The sequence below is a fragment of the Miscanthus floridulus genome, chromosome 4 (genome assembly GCF_019320115.1).
Source record: "Miscanthus floridulus cultivar M001 chromosome 4, ASM1932011v1, whole genome shotgun sequence".
Lineage (NCBI taxonomy): Eukaryota > Viridiplantae > Streptophyta > Magnoliopsida > Poales > Poaceae > Miscanthus > Miscanthus floridulus.
The window spans coordinates 103,007,244-103,027,557 of record NC_089583.1 but is presented as its reverse complement, the minus strand read 5'-3'; the positions used below and the strand labels follow the sequence as shown (position 1 = coordinate 103,027,557).

The following is a 20,314-nucleotide window of genomic DNA, read 5'->3' as shown; positions in this document are numbered from 1 at the left end:
AAATGTTTGGGAAGATGCTTGTTGACTCCCTGAAAGCAAATATGAACCCAGCGGTTCATTGTCCTGGAACTAGGAGGGTAATAATTGAGTAAGCCATATATTTTGATGAAGTACAATTCTCAGAATGCAGAGCTTTTCAACCAGTACGGCCTGATGAAAGCATTATTGATGGTAGAACAAACACCCTCAAGGGTTGAGAGGTACACGATCTTCTTGGGGAATGCAGGGACTCATGGAGCACAAAAACTCTTGTGGCTAAACAAAAGAATTGATGCGCGTAGCAATGTCTTCTGACAGGTTAAGGAGGAAGTAGTAGAACTTGTAAGTGCGTACAACTTTGTCATTTCCATATCGAATCGTACCGACATTATATGAACTGTACTCTCTCTGTCCACAAAATAATGTAATTATGGGTTTCGTGTGGGTCAAACTAGCCTCAAGTTTGACTAAATTTATAGTAAATAGTATTAGCATTTATGTCTTCAAATAAATTTGTTATTAAAAATATATTCTATAAACTAATCTAATGATACTTATTTTGTATCATCAATGTTAGTATTTTTTATATAAATTTAGTCAAATTCAAATGGTTTGACTCCTCGAAAAAAGAGAATTGCATTCTTTTCCATTTGTTTTCTTATCAAGGTGCTAATAAGCTCAGATTCATCTTCACCTAGTAATACTGGTTTTATTATGGACGATCGTTTGTTATATTTTATGTTCTCAAACATATATCATTGTGGTTAGATTTGTTGTATGGACTCGTGGTCCGACGGTGATGTATATTTTGAGGCATTACGTATGTTCTGGGCCTGATTGTAATCCAAATACTAATGGTATTATTATTTTGATGTATTAAAATTATATTATAAAAAATGCAACATCTCACCGCCGGCCTGTCCAAATCGTTGGTGATATGATAATACAAGTGTTGATGATAGTAGCAATACCGCCGGAAAAAATGCCGCACCGGTGGTGATAGACAAGACATCACCGCCGGACCAAACTCAAGGGGCAACGATGATGTCTGCTCAATCACCGATGGATCGTATGCCAGAACGACGGTGATGTCTCCGTCATTGAGATCGAACGCCGGCCGGTTGCGATAGTTACTACATCACTCGCCGAATCATACACTAGACCGACGTTGATGTCTCCATCACCGTCGGATCGTATGCCCAACCGACGTTGATGTCTCCAACATCACCGCCGGATCATATGCCAGACTGGCGTCGATGTCTTCATCAACACCACTATATCGTACGTCCGACCGACGTTGATGTCTCCTTCATAACCGTCGGATCGCTAGCTAGACCATCGTTGATGCCTCATTGTTAACGCTAATGCTAATATCTCCGACCGACGGTGATCATCACCGTCGGTTCATACGTTTGATCGGTGGTGATATTCAACGTACTGTCGCTGGATCGAACTTCGGCGCAGGCAGTGATGGTAACGACATCACTGTCGGATTGAACGTCGATCTGGTGCTGATAACCGAGGTTATCAGCTAACGACTTTCACAAACAACCCATGGCGAAGATAGAATAAATTAGAGGGGTGTGCTTCTCTTATAGGTGTGAAAATTAAGCTACAGTCATGGTTGAAAATTTGATCCTAATAGTGATTTTTCAATTTTTTGTGGGTGGCCACCTATGTAGCTTCGCCACTGCAAACAACGGCAATAACTGGCGGTGTTTGGTGTGTGTGTCTGTGTGGTGGGGGGTGGGGGGGGGGGGGGGGGGGGGGGCTTGTTTAGAACCGTTGGTGGTGTGGTGCTTATTGTCCAACACGTGTTCACACCGTCGCCTGAAGGTTATGTAGATTTTTTATGCGCCTGACTGACTTTTTTTTTACTAAATAATATGTGGTGTCCTGTTACAAACATTGCACCAAACTGATCACGCACGCACGCCGCAGCACCCAAAGGAAGCGGTGGCCGCCGCGCTCCAGGCCAGCGGCGACTTCCCTGACCTGCGCTACGTCGAGGACCCCGTTGCTTCCGAAGCAGAGGAACACGACTGAGGCCGACGGCTGCGTGTCGAGCCACTGCACGCGTGCGGCTGCTGCTCAGGCGCGTTGGCGGCGAACCAGATCACCGGACCGATGGCGTAGACGGTCGGAGCCGGGCGGCCGGGCACGCAGTCGGCCGTCCGCGATAGCGGCGAGAACCCCAGGCTCCAGCTCGACCGAGGAGTTAGATGATGATGCCGCTGGTGTCCATGAGGCGGCGCGCGCAGTACTCGAACCACTCGTAGTTGCCGATCTTACTGCCCGACAGAACACGCCGGCATGTAGGACACGGGCACCGGCGGCAGCCCCGGCACGTCCACCGTGCCTTCCGTCTGCTTGAGCCTGCCGATGCGGTCCTCAACGGATCCCCGGCAGCGGCAGGCGCAGCATGAGCGCGAGGACGCGCCCGTAGTAGGGGAAGTAGGCATACCGGGCACGGCGAGCTCGCCGGCCACGTCGAGCAGGGCGTACAGAAGAGATGAAGACGATGGCGGGCACCGGGGCGGTGGTAGCCCGGCTATGGCCTCCTCGACTTGGGCGCCTGGAGCTGGATGTCCGTACCTGAAGTGTGAACTCCTCGGGGGCCACGCAGTCGGTCGGCAGCTCGACGGCGGGGGAGATTGATGAAGCGGATGTCAAGGCCGGACGACGACTCACGGCGCACGTGGTCCTCGACCTCGGACGCCTGGCTGGCGTCGGGGCCTGCATGACCAGGACGGTCAAGGAGAGGGCACCGCCGCTGGCGTCGAGCATCCGCTTTGCCGGCCGCGATCATGGACATGAAGTGACCGGATCCCCAGCATGGTAGGAAGACCATGGTTGCGGCAGCCATTGATCATGGACGAGGCCAACAGTGTGCTCTTTTGCTGGACGTTGAGGGATTGCAGCACAACAGGAATCAGAATATTGGCTTTGTTTTATTCGAACATGGAGAACCAGAGGTAGTCCTACTTCTGCAAGATATTAGTGGCTGTTGCTCTCGTCGATGATACCAGACTGGCATCAATCGAAACGACACCAGACGATAAGTGTGGCTCTGGTTTTTGCTAGTACATATATTATTTACCATTTGCACATGTGAGAGATCTCCATTAATTCACGGGCCGTCTAGTCTAATTTAGGGAGTATTTGAAATTGTTCCGCCTCCACGTTTTTCAGCTTTGCTCCACGTTTTTTTATTAAATGATTTCAGCTCCACACACTCTGTTCGAGTAGGAAGGATGGAGTTGTGACAGTACCTAAAGAGGTGCTCAGTCCAAACACCCTCCTAATGGTGTGTTTCACAATGACACAACCAATAAACCAAGAGTACTTATCTAATCCAATTCGCCAGGATACAAACAAGATTCATATCAACCCCAATCGGGCGAGCAAAAACAGAATCTAAATGTCGGTTTCTTGGCAGGACTCTCCTCCATAAAAGATCCTAACCCGGCTGACCCTACTTAAGATGGGACACGGATAGTCAATTCCATTTGCAATTTGTGCTGTTTGGTTTTTATAAGTCAGGTTGATTGAAAACCAGTGACTTATAAGTTATACCTGTTTGGTCGTAGATGACTTATAAACTATGGTCTATTAAGTGAAATGTGTGGGCCCCACGTGGAAAATGGTGGCTTATAAGTTTTAAGCAGGGGTGAACCAGCTTATTTCTTATAAACAAGGGTGACTTATAAGTTGGTGATATTTGATAAAACCAATCACTTATTTCACCTTTTAACTTATAAGTAGGTGATTTATTTAGAATCAAACACACCCTTACATTAAGAAACAGCCACAACTTATGTCTTTCACCAGCAGGCCTAGGATAAGATCGTGATGTGGGAAGACTTGAATGCTCTGAGTAATGTCCCGTCTGGTGGCTCCATATATTCTTGGTGAAAGTGCTCTAAGGCTAAGGTGGACGAATCAGTTCGCAAAGATTCGATGGCTTTGAACAAGGCCACCCCAAAGCCCTGGCTCGCGTTCTCGCGACTCGGAGTGCCGTCGCTGTCGCTCCCTGTCTCCACCACGGCTGGTCGTCGGTCCCCTTCCTTCCCCCTCCGGCGTATCGACGGAGAATGGAGGGAGGGGAGCGAGCGAGGATACATCGTTTAAGTTTTTTTTCTCCAGTAGATCCAGTCTTTAGGGTTAAGATTTCTTCATGTCAAGTTTTTTTTTTTTGTACTGGAAGATTTATCTCCTCCTCCTCTTCCGGCGCGGCCGGCAAAGAGTAAGGGTGAAATTGTTTTCTCTATGGCTGCTACGTTGAAAATGAGGGCGACAACTACAGCGTCAGCATCTTCACCGGTATGACGACATGGAGACTTTATTTTTCGGACGGTGACATCAAGGCGGAGATGGTGTCGTCCACCATGGAATAATTTTCTCCATCTCTTCTCCATTTTATCGTGGTTAGATCTGGCCACGATAAATGACTAGGGAGAATAAGTTTCAAATTAGTATTCCTCATTCTTCGATGGTAGTAAAAGAAGAAGTTTCTCAACTCCGCCTACATGAATGTTGGCCATCGTTCGTTGGCAGTGGCGGAGCCAGGATTTATACTCAGGGGGGCCGGCTGTCAGGAATTATACTTAGGGGGGGCCGGCCTCGGTCTTTTTCATTGCGATAATTTTATATCTAGTTGTATTTTATATGATTATATTATCTAGAAGATATTAATAGGTATATATAACAAGAATTTTATATAATCTCCCTCTTAATATAAATAAAAAATATTAAGTCATACTACTAATTTTTTTTGTTGTGAAACATTGGGGGGGGGGGGCATGGCCCCTGCCCAGCCCCCCCTTGGCTCCGCCAGTGTTCGTTGGGTATCTGTTCTCATATTTTTTGCTGAGTGTTTGCCTGTGTGATCATCCATACTGTAAAGTGTCATACATGTTTGGTTTTGAGATCTAGAACGTTTCACAGTGTGGGTACAGTTTAGATAAAAAAAGGTTTGGAAACAACGATTCGCGTCTTTGCTCAAGTCCAATAACGTTGTGTTCGTCCGTGTCAGTTTCGAGAGGGTAATTTTCAGCAGCGACTTCATTGGTTTTTTGCAATCAGTACATATGCGGCCAGCCGATCAGCTAAATTAGAGACGGAGAAAACTGCAGCTGGCGCCTCCAGCTCGAGAGGGCTACTACCAGAACCGGAGGAAATGGACGGACCAGGTAGAAGAAGAGGCCAAGAGGGAAAAAGAGCGATGAGACAGTTTGGGAGCCGCATGTATTTGCGCATGCGTAGCCGGCCGCTCCCCGCGATTGTCGTCCAGCCTCTGCATACTGTTGCCTCCGATCCCCAAGGTGATCTCCCAAGCTCCGTCCAGTTGGCAAAGCCGGATCGAGCAAAAGCTTGTGTCTGGCTGCTGTCTCCGGGTTTTATCTCCCGTTGTTGACGCCGGGCTTCTCGTACGTCCTCCGATCCGTTGACGGTCAGACCCTTTTGCTGGGTTCTGCGTTGCCGTGGTCGGAGGCAGAGAGGAGGATGAGAGGAGATGGAGTGCTGCTAGGGCTGCTCAAGGTGCGGGTGGTGCGAGGAGTGCACCTGGCCATCTGCGACCCCCCCTCACCCACAGCAGCGACCCCTACGTCGTCCTCGCCACGGACAGCAGGTAAACTGCATGCCGCTCCACCAGCTTCCATCTTACTCAATAGAAGCTAGGGCAGGAATAGTGACCGGACGGACGTCGCGGCCTCGTTTTCCCCACGTAAGCTTCATCTCGACCTGGACCTTAGCTTGCTGCGAGACCCACCACGCAGGCAGCGCGCCGCCGTCGGCCCCCAGGGCCAAACACCTCCGCGGGCGTACTGCCGCACTTGTCGAGTAGGGTTTTCCTGCCGAACTCGAATTACCGCGGCAAGATGGAGGGAAGGAAACGGAAGGGAGGGATAGGAGAAGAGATGGCGAGGCGCGCCGCACAAGGTAGGAGCTGAAGCCCTGACAGGCCGATTGTCCGCTAGCTACCGACGTTATTTCAAACGTATGCAACACCGTATCTACTTTTGAAACATCCAATGAAACATTTGCGACGTAAGTCTGAAAGAGGTGAAACAGTTGAAATATATGCTTGAAACATGTGTATAGCCATAGCAATATATGTATGTGCTTGAAACATGTGTGTATAGCCATAGCAATATATGCAACATTCAGATGAAACACTTGCAACATAAGTTTGAAACATCTAAAACATACACTTAAAACGTGCGTGTATAGCCATAACAACATAAAACACTTAAAAACGTACGCCTGCAAACATACGTATATTATCATTGCAATATATGCGACATCTCATATATACTTTTGCAACATCCAAATAAAACATGAAACATAGTATGAAACGCCTGAAACACTTGAAACACGGCGTCGCCGGCGGCCACGACCTACCTGGTGGGGGAACTGCGGCAGCTAGCAAACTCGAGCTAGGGGACCGTCTCTCCGCGTGCTCGCGCCCGTCAGCGTGGCTCGTTGCTCCTCCTACGATTCTCCCGCGCTTGCTCACGGCCAGGCTCGCGCACCGTCGGCATGATCCCGCTGCTGCTACTCCAACACCGCTGCTGCTTGCTCGGTCGTAGTCGTCCGCTCGTGAGGGATGGGGCGCAATGTGGCTAGCGATGGGGTGCGGCGCGGTGGGGGACGGGGCGCGATGGGGAGAGTGGGCACGTAGGGGTGGAGTGGGGCGGGCGGATGAGCGGTAACACCACGACGGGGTGAGATAGAGTGGGGATTTTGTTTAGAGAGAGAGGGGGGGCCGGTCCGTTGTGCAGGCTTGGGAGCCGTGTCCGGTCGGACGGACGCCCGTGACCGAGCATTACCGAAGTCTAAGGAATATTTAACTTTTTGCTATTATAATGGTTGGTACCTCTTCAAATCTCACTCTTAGAATTGCTCTTACTTATTTATCATTGGAGAGAGAATATTTCATAATTTTGAGCCATTTTTGCATGTATGGTACGATACATAATGTGTCTGTGTGATGTGAAATGACCGTTGCCTCTCATCTATTTCTTCTCCCTCCCTCCCTTTCTCGCTTAAGCTCCAGCCATGGCCGGCAATGGGGAAGAAGCATCCCCATTGCATGCATTTCTTTATATTCTTATAATGATCTTCCAGTTCAATTCCTGTCTCCTTTTGCATCTTAGTCCTTTAATTTCTAATAATATGGCCATTTGTTTTCATATATTGCGCAGAAAGTGAAGTCAAGTATAAAATACCGCACGTGCAACCCAGAATGGAACGAGGAACTCACGCTGTCCATCACAAACATGATGAACCCGGTCAAGATTGTAAGTTCATCACGCGCCATGATCTTGATCTCCAAGGGCAAAATGTAGCGACCTTGAGCTTTGTCCAGGATCGCGCCTTTCAGTGCCCCTGAGCCTGAGCCTGAACTCTTCCTCATTTTGGCGCTTCGACTGACAGGAACTCTTCGACCATGACACGTTCACCAAGGACGACAGCATGGGCAACGCCGAATTCTGCATCCTCAATTTCGTGGAGATCGCCAAGCAGGACCTCAGCGACGTCCCCGACGGCACGGTGATGAAGTCGATCCACCCGGAGACGGGCAACTGCCTCGCCACCGAGAGCCACATCACGTGGAAGGACGGCAAGGTCTCCCAGGACATCGTGCTCAAGCTCAGGGACACCGAGACCGGCGAGCTCGTCCTGCAGCTGACCTGGGTCAACATCCCCGGCGTCGCGCGGTGAATCCCCTCGATCGGCGGGGACGGGGCCTCCTCCAGGGGGGCATGAGTCGGCGACACCTGCCCAGCTGATTTTACTACAAATATTTGATATGAAGTATATATGTATGTAAATGTTGCTCCGTTTACCAAATATTTATCTAAAAAAATGTATTGGCAAATAAGGAGACCATTGCCTTGGATGTGTGTAATGCTTGCTTTGCTTGCAGTTTGGATAAGGTATGCAGAAGGGTCATGGTACTGGCAGCATGCTTGTGTTCAGTTTTGCTTCTGCGTGATTTCTGCGGGTATTTTATCCACAAAATACATTTGTTCTCAACATCTGTGAAGCTATTCCATACTGCAGTCATGGGCCGTCTTGATCACATTTCCATAAAGCCATTTATCAGTAGATCACCCTGTAGAGCTAAAAAAACTACTTGCTTCAACACTGCAGATAGGATGAAGTGGATATCCAAATTCGGCCTATTGGTTGCATGCACCAAATACTAATAGGAAAAGGTGGAGAATCCACTTCAGATTTCAACACTAACTCTAATAGGAGTCAGCTGCAATTATATTTTATTTAATTGCAGCAGCTAGGATTCAAACTGGAGACATATGGCTCTGATACAATATTGAGTTGCATGCACCAACTTGTTAAACCCAAAAACTTAACCTAATAGGAAAAAGTGTGCAGTTCGCTTTATATTTCCACACAGCCCACCATGGGGCTAAAGCTTCTGGTAAAAAGTTTTGCAGAACTTCAGACCACCGAGTACAAAACTGACAATAAGCATACTTGAACAGTGAAGGAGAAATCAACAGCAGTAGTCAGAACAGAAAGTAGGATGAAATGGGTAAATTTCTCTCGTCTGATAGACTCATGCCTCTCCTGCACTGAGTTCTAGGTCACCAAAATACAAGTATATACAACATTAATGACCTAGCTAGTATGTACAGCTTCGTCTTTCAAGCCTACGGAGGAGCATACAAAGAAGAACCGAGGAATAGATGGAAGTCGAGTCACTGTTGCAGTCTTTCACTGACCTAGGAAAGCAGATGCGGTGAGCTTTCATTGTTGCTGCTCCGAGCACTTTCATGTGTGCGTTGGTGCTTGGTCATTTGCACATCCCGAGTGAATTGGGTCCTTGATTTTGCATAAGGAGCTTCCCTTGCTGCAATGAAGGTCAAATGTAAATCCGTTACAACACAAATCTTTGTAATGCTTTTTTTCATTGGACAATTGTTCACATTTCTTACCTGCAGCTAATTTTTTAGCACGGAGAATGTTTTGCCGTCTCTTCCACCAGCACGCAGTGAATACAACTAGGAACAGAATGGCTAAAAGCACACCAAAAGCCATGCCAATCTTCGCAGCCACGGATAGATGAGGGCCACAATCATGTAACCCAGGAATTCCACATAATCCAGCATTGTCCGTGAAGCTGCAGTTTTGTCACAGCAGTCATTATGTTCCTTACCGTGAAAAAAGGAAGAGAAATTTTACATATCGAGTCATTTCTTACTTAAATCTAGCTCTGTGCAGAGGCCTTCCTCCCAGACTGGCTGGAACACGACCAGAAAGACGATTGCCATTCAGATTCCTGCATAGCACAAATTTTCTTAGTCTTAGGTTTTGGGGAAGGAAAAAACGAATGTGAAAGGTCAACCTAAAACAGAGTAACTAGTGACTCACAGTATCTGTAACAATGTCAGCTCGCCTAGGCTCTCTGGAATAGATCCATTAAGCTCATTGTATGACAGATCCCTGCGAAGAAAATTAAAAATTGATGGATAAGTCTCATGTGTGGCTGGTCTTTGTGGGGCTATGATGCTCACATGGTCATGGTCCTTGTGGCTGTTTTTCTGTTTTTAGGACAGCATCTTAGCTAGGACAGCATATTAGCATCTTATACTAGCATCTTGGCATATGCTTGGCTGGCTAGCAGCCTATAAATATGTAACCCCAACCCCTCAGGTTGATATGACATTTGTGTGAGCTTGTGTGAGAAATAGACAAGAAAATTGCCCCAACTCCTAGTGTCATCCTCTCTCGATGAGAGTAAGAATTCTCCTACTACCAAGAGTGAGAATTCAGCGACTAACAACTGGTATCAGAGCCGTATTATCCTGTAGCCTAAGCATCTCTTGCTCATCTTCTCTCCCAGCCCCACAACAGCCCCAGCTGTCGGCAGCAGCAGCTCCTCTGGCCGCTCCTGTTCACTCCTCTCCTAGCTCGTCTGAACCAACCCTCTCCCCACGCAGCAGCCCCCCGGTAGCGCGTCATGTCCGCAGGGCAGTCTCAGCGCTCGGTCGCCTCGAGCACGCGGCGTCGGCAGGAGGCCGAACTTGCCGCGGCAGAGGAACGCGAGCGAGCGGCGGCAGAGACCGCTACGGCGGCGGCAAGGGCGTCGAGGCTGGCAGCGGCGGAGCTGGCAGCAGCCAGAGCGGAGGCGGAGGCAGCGACGGCGGCGAATGCAGCGCGTGCGGCGGCGGCGGAGGTCGAGGCTCTGCGCGGCAGCATCGGCAGCTCCATTTCCGCTGACGACACCGCCGACGCGGACCTCGAGCTGCTAGGGAGGGAGGCAGCGCGAGCGCGGGCGGCGCAGTGGGCAGCCGCGCACGTCCATGAGCGTGGCGGTAGCCCAGACAGGCGCGGACGCGCCGGCGGCACTCCTGGAGGAGGCGCGCACGGCGGTGGCGCTCCTGGGCCAGCCGCGCATGCCCACGAGCGCGGCGGCAGCCCAGACAGGCGTGGACGCGCCGGTGGCGCTCCTGGAGGAGGCGCGCACGGCGGCGGTGCTCCTGGAGGAGGCGCGCACGGCAACGGTGGCGGACGGGTCGATGGAGAGCGCGGCCTTCACAGGCAGCGTGGCTCTCTCTCCCCGGATCGGTACCGACGGGTCGATGGAGAGCGCGGCCTTCACAGGCAGCGTGGCTCTCTCTCCCCAGATCGGTACCGTGGTTACCACTGGCTCCAGGCTGTTGTCAGGGACGTCGGTCCCGGCGGTGGGTGGCCTACCCTCACCAAGACCAACTACGTCGAGTGGGTTGCGGTGATGAGGGTAAAGCTCCAGGTGCGGCACATATGGGAGGCAGTCCGGTATGGCGACGTCGACTACGACCTAGATCGACGGGCGCTGGATGCTCTCATCGCTGCAGTCCCGCCCGAGATGCAGTTCTCGCTTACCAGCAAGCGGACTGCCAAGGAGGCTTGGGACGCCATCGCTGCGGCACACATCGGCAGCGACCGCGCCCGCAAGTCCACACTGCAGGCACTTCGCAAGGAGTGGGAGAACCTGGCCTTCAAGCCAGGTGAGGACGTTGATGACTTTGCTCTCCGTCTCAACACTCTGTTGCAGAAGATGGTGCAGTTCGGCGACGACACTTACGGCGAGGAGAGAGCTGTCGAAAAGCTCTTCCGCTGCGTCCCCGAGAAGTACAAGCAGATGGCTCGCTCGATCGAGTCTCTGCTGGATCTCTCCACGATGTCGATCGAGGAGGCGATAGGTCGCCTCAAGGTCGTCGACATCGATAAGCCACAGTCCCTCTCGGGGCCCATCACCACTGGCGGGAAGCTCCTCCTCACTCGGGAGCAGTGGCTTGCCAGATAAGGTGACCGGAGGAAGGGGGAGCCTTCTTCCGTGATAGGCGGCCGCAAGCGTGGCAAGCCACGCAAGGCGCGCAGAGACGCCCAGGCCGGGGCGCGAGGACGTGCCGAGGGTGATGCCTGCGGAGGCGCCCAGGGCGGCGCCGCCGGCACGAGACGACGCCTGCCGCAACTGCGGCCAGCTTGGCCATTGGGCCAAGGACTGTCGACAGCCACGACGCGGCCAGGCCCACGTCGCACGGGCGGAGGAGGAGGAGCCGGCTCTGTTCATGGCACATGCCAGCATCGAGCTACCTCCAGCGGCACCGGCCGCAGCGGCTCTCCTCCACCTTGACGAGCCAAAAGCACACGCCCTCCTCGGCGACAGCTCCGGCAACGACAAGACTGACGGGTGGTGCCTCGACACCGGCGCCACCCATCACATGACCGGTCGACGGGAGTTCTTCACCGAGCTTGACTCTAGCGTCCGAGGCTCCGTCAAGTTTGGGGATGCCTCCGGCGTGGAGATCAAGGGCGTCGGCTCCATCATCTTCACCGCCGTGTCTGGTGAGCACAGGCTGCTCACCGGAGTCTACTACATCCCCGCGTTGAGGAACTCCATCATCAGCTTGGGACAGCTGGATGAGAACGGTTCGCGCGTGGTGGTTGAGGACGGAGTCATGAGGATTTGGGATCGTCGTCGTCGCCTTCTTGCCAAGGTATCCAGAAGCGCAAATCGACTCTACGTCCTTAACGTGCAGGTGGCACAACCCCTCTGTCTCGCTGCTCGTCGGGACGACGAGGCGTGGCAGTGGCACGAGCGTTTCGGGCACCTTCACTTTGAGGCCCTGAAGCGGCTCAGTGCCACGGAGATGGTGCGAGGCTTGCCGTGCCTCGACCATGTGGAGCAGCTCTGCGACGTCTGCGTGTTGACGAAGCAGAGGCGACTCCCTTTTCCCCAGCGGGCGAGCTTTCGAGCCAAGAAGAGGCTCGAGCTCGTGCACGGGGACTTGTGTGGCCCGGTGACACCGGCCACACCGGGAGGACGACGCTACTTCCTGCTGCTCGTCGACGACCTCTCCCGCTACATGTGGGTGATGGTCCTCGGCAGCAAGGGAGAGGCTGCGGACGCCATCAGACGCGCGCAGGCTGCTACAGAGGCGGAGTGCGGCCGCAAGCTGCGCGTGCTGCGCACCGACAACGGCGGCGAATTCACGACGGCTGAATTCGCGTCGTACTACGCTGACGAGGGCATTCAGCGCCACTGCTCCGCGCCGTACAGCCCGCAGCAGAACGGCGTCGTCGAGCGGCGCAACCAGACGGTTGTGGGGATGGCTCGGGCCCTCCTCAAGCAGAGGGGGATGCCGGCTGTCTTCTGGGGAGAGGCGGTGGTGACGGCTGTCTACATCCTCAACCGCTCGCCTACCAAGGCGCTCGACGGCAGGACGCCGTACGAGGCTTGGCATGGGCGCAAGCCGGCGGTCTCCCACTTGCGGGTCTTCGGCTGCCTCGCGTTCGCCAAGGAGCTTGGCCACATCAGCAAGCTCGACGACAGGAGCACTCCGGGAGTGTTCATCGGCTACGCGGAGGGCTCGAAGGCCTACCGCATCCTCGACCCGAAGACACAGCGTGTGCGCACGGCGCGCGACGTTGTGTTCGACGAAGGGCGAGGATGGGCGTGGGACAAGGCAGTGGACGACGGCTCGGCTCCGACGTACGACGACTTCACTGTCGAGTACGTCCACTTCGAGGGAGCTGGGGGAGTAGGCAGTTCTTCTTCGGCGAGCGCGTCTACCCCAGTCTCCGAGCCTCCACCGACCCCGGCACCTGCTACTCCGACAGCACCACGCTCTCCAGCCAGGACCTCGGCTGCGATGAGCTCTTCGCCGGCTCCACCACAGCCGGCAACGCCACGCACTCCAGCACCGACAGGCACCACTCCGGGCACGTCTACTCCACCACCAGCTCGTGTCGAGCACGGCCCGGTTGAGCTCGCTACTCCGCTCTCTCACGACGAGGAGCGCGTCGACGCGTACCACGACGGCGAGCCGTTGCGGTACCGTACGGTGGAGAACCTTCTCGGCGACCAGCCGGTGCCGGGACCGGTGACTCACGACCTGGAGGCGCAGTTGCACCTTGCGTGTGACGACGGCGAGCCTCGGTCGTTTGCAGAGGCCGAGAGACACGCGGCATGGCGCGTCGCGATGCAGTTGGAGATGGATGCGGTTGAGAAGAACCGCACCTGGGAGCTTGCTGACCTTCCTCGTGGTCACCACGCGATCACCCTTAAGTGGGTGTACAAGTTGACGAGGGATGAAGCCGGCGCCATCGTCAAGCACAAGGCTCGCTTGGTGGCACGAGGTTTCGTGCAGCAGGAGGGGGTCGACTTCGACGACGCCTTTGCTCCCGTGGCACGGATGGAGTCCGTGTGACTCCTTGCGCTAGCTGCCCAGGAGGGCTGGCGTGTTCATCACATGGACGTCAAGTCGGTGTTCCTTAACGGCGACTTGAAGGAGGAGGTCTACGTGCACCAGCTGCCGGGATTTGCGATCCCCAGCAAGGAGGGCAAGGTGCTCCGCCTGCGCAAGGCCCTCTATGGCTTGCGGCAGGCACCGAGGGCGTGGAATGCCAAGCTGGATTCCACGCTAAAGGGGATGGGCTTCGAGCAAAGCCCGCACGAGGCGGCCATCTACCGACGGGGCAATGGAGGTAATGCCCTGCTGGTGGGTGTCTACGTCGACGACTTGGTGATCACCGGCACCAAGGATGCGGAGGTGGCGGCATTCAAGGAAGAGATGAAGGCCACCTTCCAGATGAGTGACCTGGGGCCTCTCTCCTTCTACCTGGGAATCGAGGTACACCAGGATGACTCTGGGATCACGCTTCGACAGACCGCCTACGCCAAGCGCGTCGTTAAGCTAGCTGGGCTCACCGATTGCAACCCAGCTCTCACTCCGATGGAGGAGAGGCTGAAGCTGAGCCGCGATAGCACGACGGAGGAGGTGGACGCTACGCAGTACCGGCGTCTTGTGGGGAGCCTTCGCTACCTCGCCCACACACGGCCGGACTTGGCATTCTCCGTCGGCTACGTTAGTCGGTTCATGCAGCGACCGACGACGGAGCACCAGCAGGCTGTGAAGAGGATCATCCGCTACGTTGCGGGGACTCTCGACCACGGCCTCTACTACCCGAGGTGCCCTAGGGCGGCACACTTCGTCGGGTACAGCGACAGCGACCACGCCGGCGACATCGACACCAGCAAGAGCACGAGCGGGATCCTCTTCTTCCTCGGCAAGTGCCTCGTTAGTTGGCAGTCGGTCAAGCAGCAGGTGGTGGCCCTGTCCAGCTGCGAGGCCGAGTACATAGCGGCGTCCACCGCTTCGACTCAGGCGCTCTGGCTCGCTCGACTGCTTGGTGATCTCCTCGACAGAGACACTAGAGCAGTGGAGCTCAGGGTGGACAGCAAGTCCGCTCTGGCCCTGGCAAAGAACCCCGTGTTCCACGAACGCAGCAAGCACATCCGGGTGAGGTACCACTTCATCCGAGGCTGTTTGGAGGAAGGGAGCATCAAGGCGAGCTACATCAACACCAAGGACCAGCTTGCGGACCTGCTCACCAAGCCCCTTGGGAGGATCAAGTTCCTTGAGCTCTGCTCCAGGACCGGGATGGTTCAACTCTCCCACAAGACGACGCACAAGACTTAGGGGGAGAATGATGGATAAGTCTCATGTGTGGCTGGTCTTTGTGGGGCTATGATGCTCACATGGTCATGGTCCTTGTGGCTGTTTTTCTGTTTTTAGGACAGCATCTTAGACTAGAGGACAGCATATTAGCATCTTAGACTAGTATCTTGGCATATGCTTGGCTGGCTAGCAGCCTATAAATATGTAACCCCAACCCCTCAGGTTGGTATGGCATTTGTGTGAGCTTGTGTGAGAAATAGACAAGAAAATTGCCCCAACTCCTAGTGTCATCCTCTCTCGATGAGAGTAAGAATTCTCCTACTACCAAGAGTGAGAATTCAGCGACTAACAAAAATTATTTGTCAAATCTAAGTGACCAAATATATTTCCTTGAAGACAATTTAAAAGAAGAAAAAACAAAATAGCATTGACATGCTAACTACATGAGCTGAATCCTCCAATTGAAACAGCAATTGATTTCCTACTTGTAATGTGTCACAAGATGCATTTAAAAAGATTAGCTCCATGTGCACTGAGAAAAGTGATAAGCAGCCTGAAAAGTAACTACAAATATGAAGTACCAAGGACATTGGCAATTTTAATATGATGATGCAAGATACAATAACTGCAATCACCACTTCTGATATTCTGTATCCAGCTATTACTTAAAGCGCAAATCTTCAGCCAAACAAATAAATTTTCCATACAATCACCTATCCAAGTTCAATTGGTATTGCGCATTAACCAGCTGGGAACTTAACGAATATGGAGTACCAGTTACGAACTTTCAGAAAATCATATTATGAATTATGACGTCCTTGAAAGAACAGAAATATAACAGATACACTGAAGTGCACTTACAGTACTTGCACCGAAGAGATGGTACCCAGGGAGATTGGAATGTTACCCTTTATGCTATTGCCACTCAAGTTTCTGTTTCACAAGATAGGCAGTTACTTCTGTCAGAATAACCAGAAGTGCTAGCACTTTCGTATGAATTATGACAGTAAGAACTCTAAATGACTACTTCAATCTGCAATCAGATTTAACTTCTTAAACAATACTGGATTACTTTACTCGGTATTCTACTTAGCCATGTCACCATGGACCATAACCCAACCAGTTCTGGCCAGCAACTCATATTCTTAAGAGCTTAAACTCTGTGTGCTGCAAGGGGTTTGCAGTTTCTTTTTATTATTACTTTCAGCATATGCCATAAAATCAGTCTCATAATTAAAACTATTGAAAGCATGTTAAATGTGTGATGACCATATTAGCTGTTTTTCATGTATTGTGCAGAAAAACATAATTAAACACTAAAAAAATCTGCATCATCTACTTCCTGATGACGTGGAGCAATTACAGAGCAGCATTAAACTGATTCTTGATGCTTCAACCCGTTTCCAGTGGTCTTTTATGTTGCACAGGTTTAATAAGATACACATATTTAAAAAATAATTCCAGCTATTGTTGTGAAATGTTACAGGCTTTTCACTTTAACAGATAATGAAAACTATTGGTAAACAGAATAATATCAAGTGGTCATCCATTCATGCCAGTGTTCTATACAGAAACTCACATGTTTTGCAGATGTTGCAGCTTAGATATCTCACTAGGTATGACCCCTTTTAAACCTTGGTTGTCAAGACCTCTGCACATTCAAGGAGTAGTATTAAAAACTTGCAGCAAAAAAGTATGAACTACCATTGACTAATAATTTTGAAATCCTAATGCATAACAGGAAGCAAAAACATTGCGGTTAAGCCCATAAATATGACAATACAACAAGAACTAAGAAAAAACTCTGTGACCTGTTAAGCAGGCCTGACAGTTTTAGATGCATTATGCAACAAGACTAGAGCAAGATGTTGTAAGCCTTGAGATAAAAAACGATGTTGTAAGCCTCAAGCCACTAAAATACTTACTTCAACGTCCATTTGGGAATACTTTAGAACAGAAAATAAAGGATGTCAGCTGATGTCAGCTCATGGAAAATTTGGAAGTTCAGTTAGAGACTGTTTATTCATTAAATTTTTCCATTTGTACTAGTTTGAAGTTACTGGAATGCATCTGCTACATTTATTTTTATGCTTCAAATAATTAAGCAGATAGTATAATAGTAATATTGCTATCTTTTTATCTCAACATATACTAGCAAATTTGGGCACAGGTTTATCTTAGTTTCAAATGGTCAATAAACAAAATCCGTTACATCACTTCTGGCACGTGATGTGAATCGTAGAATGAGCATGATCTAGAGAACGTACAATCCATCAATGATCCAGTTCCCTTTGGTGTTATCAAACTGGCAATCAACTCCACTCCATGGATGCTGCTGAGGAACACAGGGGTCACCATTCCAGCCAAGTCGAAGAGGAAGACCAAGTGAACCCTTCAACGTTTGCAATGCACTCACTGTAGGTCATTGAAAACAAGACAATTAAAGCACAAAACCGATAGCCAGTTCCTTGTAGCACTCATGTGAATTACTGTTCTATGAAAAACAAAAATTCATAAGTTGTGCTACTCATTCAGACTCAGCTAAAGCAGTTTTCTTCAGTTGTAGATTTATCAACTATCCTCATGCATCATTAAATCTTCTTTTAATTGCCTCCATCATTAATGCACTGCTAGATGATCCTTTGCAAGATTCTAAACAAAAGAGGCTTGAAACTTTACTCAATTTTGGTACACCTAGAAAAAAATTAAAGTAGCGAGTATGGAGAATTTGAATAACAACCTTCCTGAGGCAAAGTCTTCTTTTCAGCTGGGATTATCTCAAACACCTCAATGGCATTAATAATAGCATGGGTTCCTTTCACAGGTTGCAAGATGATTTTTAGCGTTTTTCCACTGACAACAACAGTTTTATTCAGGACAAGTGCAGTAAAACGCTCTCCTGTCATGCGAATTATATCTACATCCTTAAAAGCAGTGTCTCCATTGATGAGTACATCAAATACTCTTTGTTCTTCTGCAGTTACCCCATTATCAATCTCTGCAAAGTGAAGCCATATTGAATAGTTCTTGTTAGGAGTAACATCCATTTCAAAAGACAAACTCGGTTGCCTATCAGTGCCCACGATAGCTGATTGGTATATGCTTTGAGGGTAAAAATTTGGTGCGAGCAATGTCTCTGCTATAACATTCTCAGTTGATATTGATTGATCATCAGAACTGGATGATAAAGTTTGCAATCCTAACCAGAATCTGTCCCCACCCCAACGAATCCCATTAAGATCTTCATCAAAGGCAGGCTTTCCAGAGCCACATTTCAACCTTTTGGCTGTTCTAAGCACAGCCCCCTTTCCCCATGGTGGGCCAAAGTTATAGGCATTGTCATCTATTTGTAGAACTTCAATAGAAAGAATCGATGGATCACCATGACCTGTGCTATGGAAGCAAACTGATAAGCTTGAGTCCTGGACAAAAACCAAAGCTTCTGCAAATGTCTTCTCATCGTCGCTGCTCCAGCCCAGAAGCAAAGAACTGAAAAGAGTACCCTCAACAGAAACATCGAAAATCGGCTCGCTGTCAAGATTAGGGTTGTCCAGTAACGCAAAGAAAAGCCTAACTTGATAGTGGCCGCTGGGAACATTGTTGATGTTGTAGCAATTTTCAGGGCCATCAGATAGCGGGAAATACCGAAGCGTTTTCAGGGGAGGAATGATAAAGCTTGGACGAGTGGCATTTGCAAACCTGCCTCCAGTATAACCAAAGTCTCTGTACCACAATGTGTTTGTAGGCGCCGTCCGGACATCATCGAAACTTCCACAGCTTATACGGATAGTAAATGGTCCTGAAAATAAACATGCATTAAGAACTACAGGACAGAGAAATTAAACCAAACAGCTGCTGCAAAGAGATGTAACATGTGAGTTATATGCACAGCAAGTGTTCCTTTGAATCAGGAATGTCTAGCGTACTGAATGGAAGGATTCCGTGTTTCCTTTTGTTCACCTATACTCCCTTGGTAAAAGAAGTCGTTTTGAACAACGACACGGTCTCCAAAGCATGACTTTGACTTTTTTTTATAAAAATATTTATTGAAAAGTGATATATGTATATATTTTTATTAAAGTATTTTTCAAGACAAATCTATTCACGTGGTTTTCATATTTTCAAACTCAACAACTTAAAAGTTATTCATGATTTATATTCTCATTGTTTGACCCAAACCTTGTCCAAAATGACTTCTTTTACCAAGCTGGAGGGTATACTTAGTTTCACATGCCCCCTTCCTCTTTTGTCCTAGCTTGAGCAATTTTATCTTAAATATGGCAAAATAGTCAAATGTATGCACATGTCAGCAAGAAAAGAAAGGGCAAAAACTGTACTACTTACAAGTAGCTAAGAGGCGACCGATATCAGCTGAATGAACACAAAAGTTTCTAAAAATGGGTAAGACTCGGTTCTTCATCTGGTACTCCCCAGTCCCCACAGAAATGGACCTATAGCTAAACAGAGATGGATATTTTTGAGGAAAAACAAAGATGGATATTGTAGGAAAGCATCCAGGCTGGGACCAAACAACAACGAATTTGACCAAGAATGCAAACAACAATGAACGAAAATTCAAGAATTAAGAGGGGCTTCTCTTTCTTTCTTTTCTTGGGCGAGGAATTTGAGGAACCTAGCACTGCTGGATTACGAGGTAAGAAGAAAAAAGAAAGGAAGAAAGCCAAATAAACACAAAAAATTGACTAGAAAGTACTAGATTTCGCTGAAGACGCACTACCACCAGCAGCACAAATGCAAGGACCTGGCGGCCACTGTGCCGCATTGAGCAAGATTTTCAGCATGGGGGCCAAATCTCAAGCTACTAGACGCATGCAAAAGAGCTCACCTTTGCTAAGATCAGCCGCAAGAACACCAAGGGCAGCCGACGACGCGGAGACGGCGAGCAGCCACAGCCGCAGCTGCAGCAAGGCAGGGGATCTCCACCGCATTGCGCCTCCGCCGCACTTGCCCTCTTTCCTCTTCGTTTCACTACCTCTCCAAGTACGAGTCTTTTCCTCTGGCTTTGGACAAGACAAGGCTTTTGCCTCGAGAGTTTATTTATTTTACAGCACGCTGAAAATTCGCACGGATTTACGGAAGAAGCTCCATCTCGGTACAAATCTGAGAGGACGCCCCCGTGTTTTCTCAACGGCGCCTTGCTCCTTCCGGTTCCGTTTAGAAAAAAAAAAGGGCTTAAAAAATCGAAATGAGCTGTCTGGATTTGAGAGCAGAATTGAGTAGAGCAATGGCGATTAGACGGTGCTAAGGTGGTTGCTTTTATGACAGTAGTAACGGAGGCACGCTGAATTATTATTTTTTTATGCTAAAATACTGTGAGAAAAAAAACATCATTCATA

The 20,314-nt window shown here is 49.9% G+C and overlaps 2 protein-coding genes and 1 pseudogene across 3 annotated transcripts; 1 reads left to right on the top strand and 2 right to left on the bottom strand.

Moving 5' to 3' along the window:
- Window positions 1-1,844: 1,844 nt before the first annotated feature.
- LOC136552398 (UDP-glycosyltransferase 88B1-like) lies at window positions 1,845-2,991 on the bottom strand (annotated as a pseudogene).
- A 2,291-nt stretch (window positions 2,992-5,282) lies between these two features.
- On the top strand, window positions 5,283-7,946 carry LOC136552397 (protein C2-DOMAIN ABA-RELATED 5-like). 2 transcript variants are annotated; one of them, XM_066543959.1, is made up of 3 exons: window positions 5,283-5,303; window positions 7,188-7,283; window positions 7,420-7,946. In XM_066543959.1, the coding sequence occupies exons 2-3, from the start codon at window positions 7,263-7,265 to the stop codon at window positions 7,705-7,707; spliced, it is 309 nt and encodes a 102-aa protein (XP_066400056.1). In that variant the 5' UTR covers window positions 5,283-5,303; window positions 7,188-7,262; the 3' UTR covers window positions 7,708-7,946. The 2 variants fall into 2 exon arrangements, with proteins under 2 accessions (XP_066400056.1, XP_066400055.1); XM_066543958.1 differs by lacking the exon at window positions 5,283-5,303 and adding an exon at window positions 5,604-5,611.
- Window positions 7,947-8,365: 419 nt separating this feature from the next.
- On the bottom strand, window positions 8,366-20,166 carry LOC136550191 (receptor-like protein 4). Its single transcript, XM_066541678.1, has 9 exons — window positions 19,804-20,166; window positions 17,698-18,756; window positions 17,225-17,372; window positions 16,537-16,608; window positions 15,819-15,890; window positions 9,382-9,453; window positions 9,212-9,289; window positions 8,946-9,130; window positions 8,366-8,860 (listed from the first exon to the last, which is right to left on the bottom strand). The coding sequence occupies exons 1-9, from the start codon at window positions 19,904-19,906 to the stop codon at window positions 8,733-8,735; spliced, it is 1,917 nt and encodes a 638-aa protein (XP_066397775.1). The 5' UTR covers window positions 19,907-20,166; the 3' UTR covers window positions 8,366-8,732.
- Between the last annotated feature and the right edge of the window lie 148 nt (window positions 20,167-20,314).

Bases quoted from the DNA above. Each gene is read 5' to 3' on its own strand.
- LOC136552397 (XM_066543959.1), top strand. From the start codon at position 7,263: ATGATGAACCCGGTCAAGATT. The intron at 7,284-7,419 runs GTAAGTTCATCA...TTCGACTGACAG, and splicing joins TGATGAACCCGGTCAAGATT to GAACTCTTCGACCATGACAC.
- LOC136550191 (XM_066541678.1), bottom strand. From the start codon at position 19,906: ATGCGGTGGAGATCCCCTGCCTTGCTGCAGCTGCGGCTGTGGCTGCTC. The intron at 9,290-9,381 runs GTGAGTCACTAG...TGTGCTATGCAG, and splicing joins CTGACATTGTTACAGATACT to GAATCTGAATGGCAATCGTC. The intron at 8,861-8,945 runs GTAAGAAATGTG...CCTTCATTGCAG, and splicing joins TGCTAAAAAATTAGCTGCAG to CAAGGGAAGCTCCTTATGCA.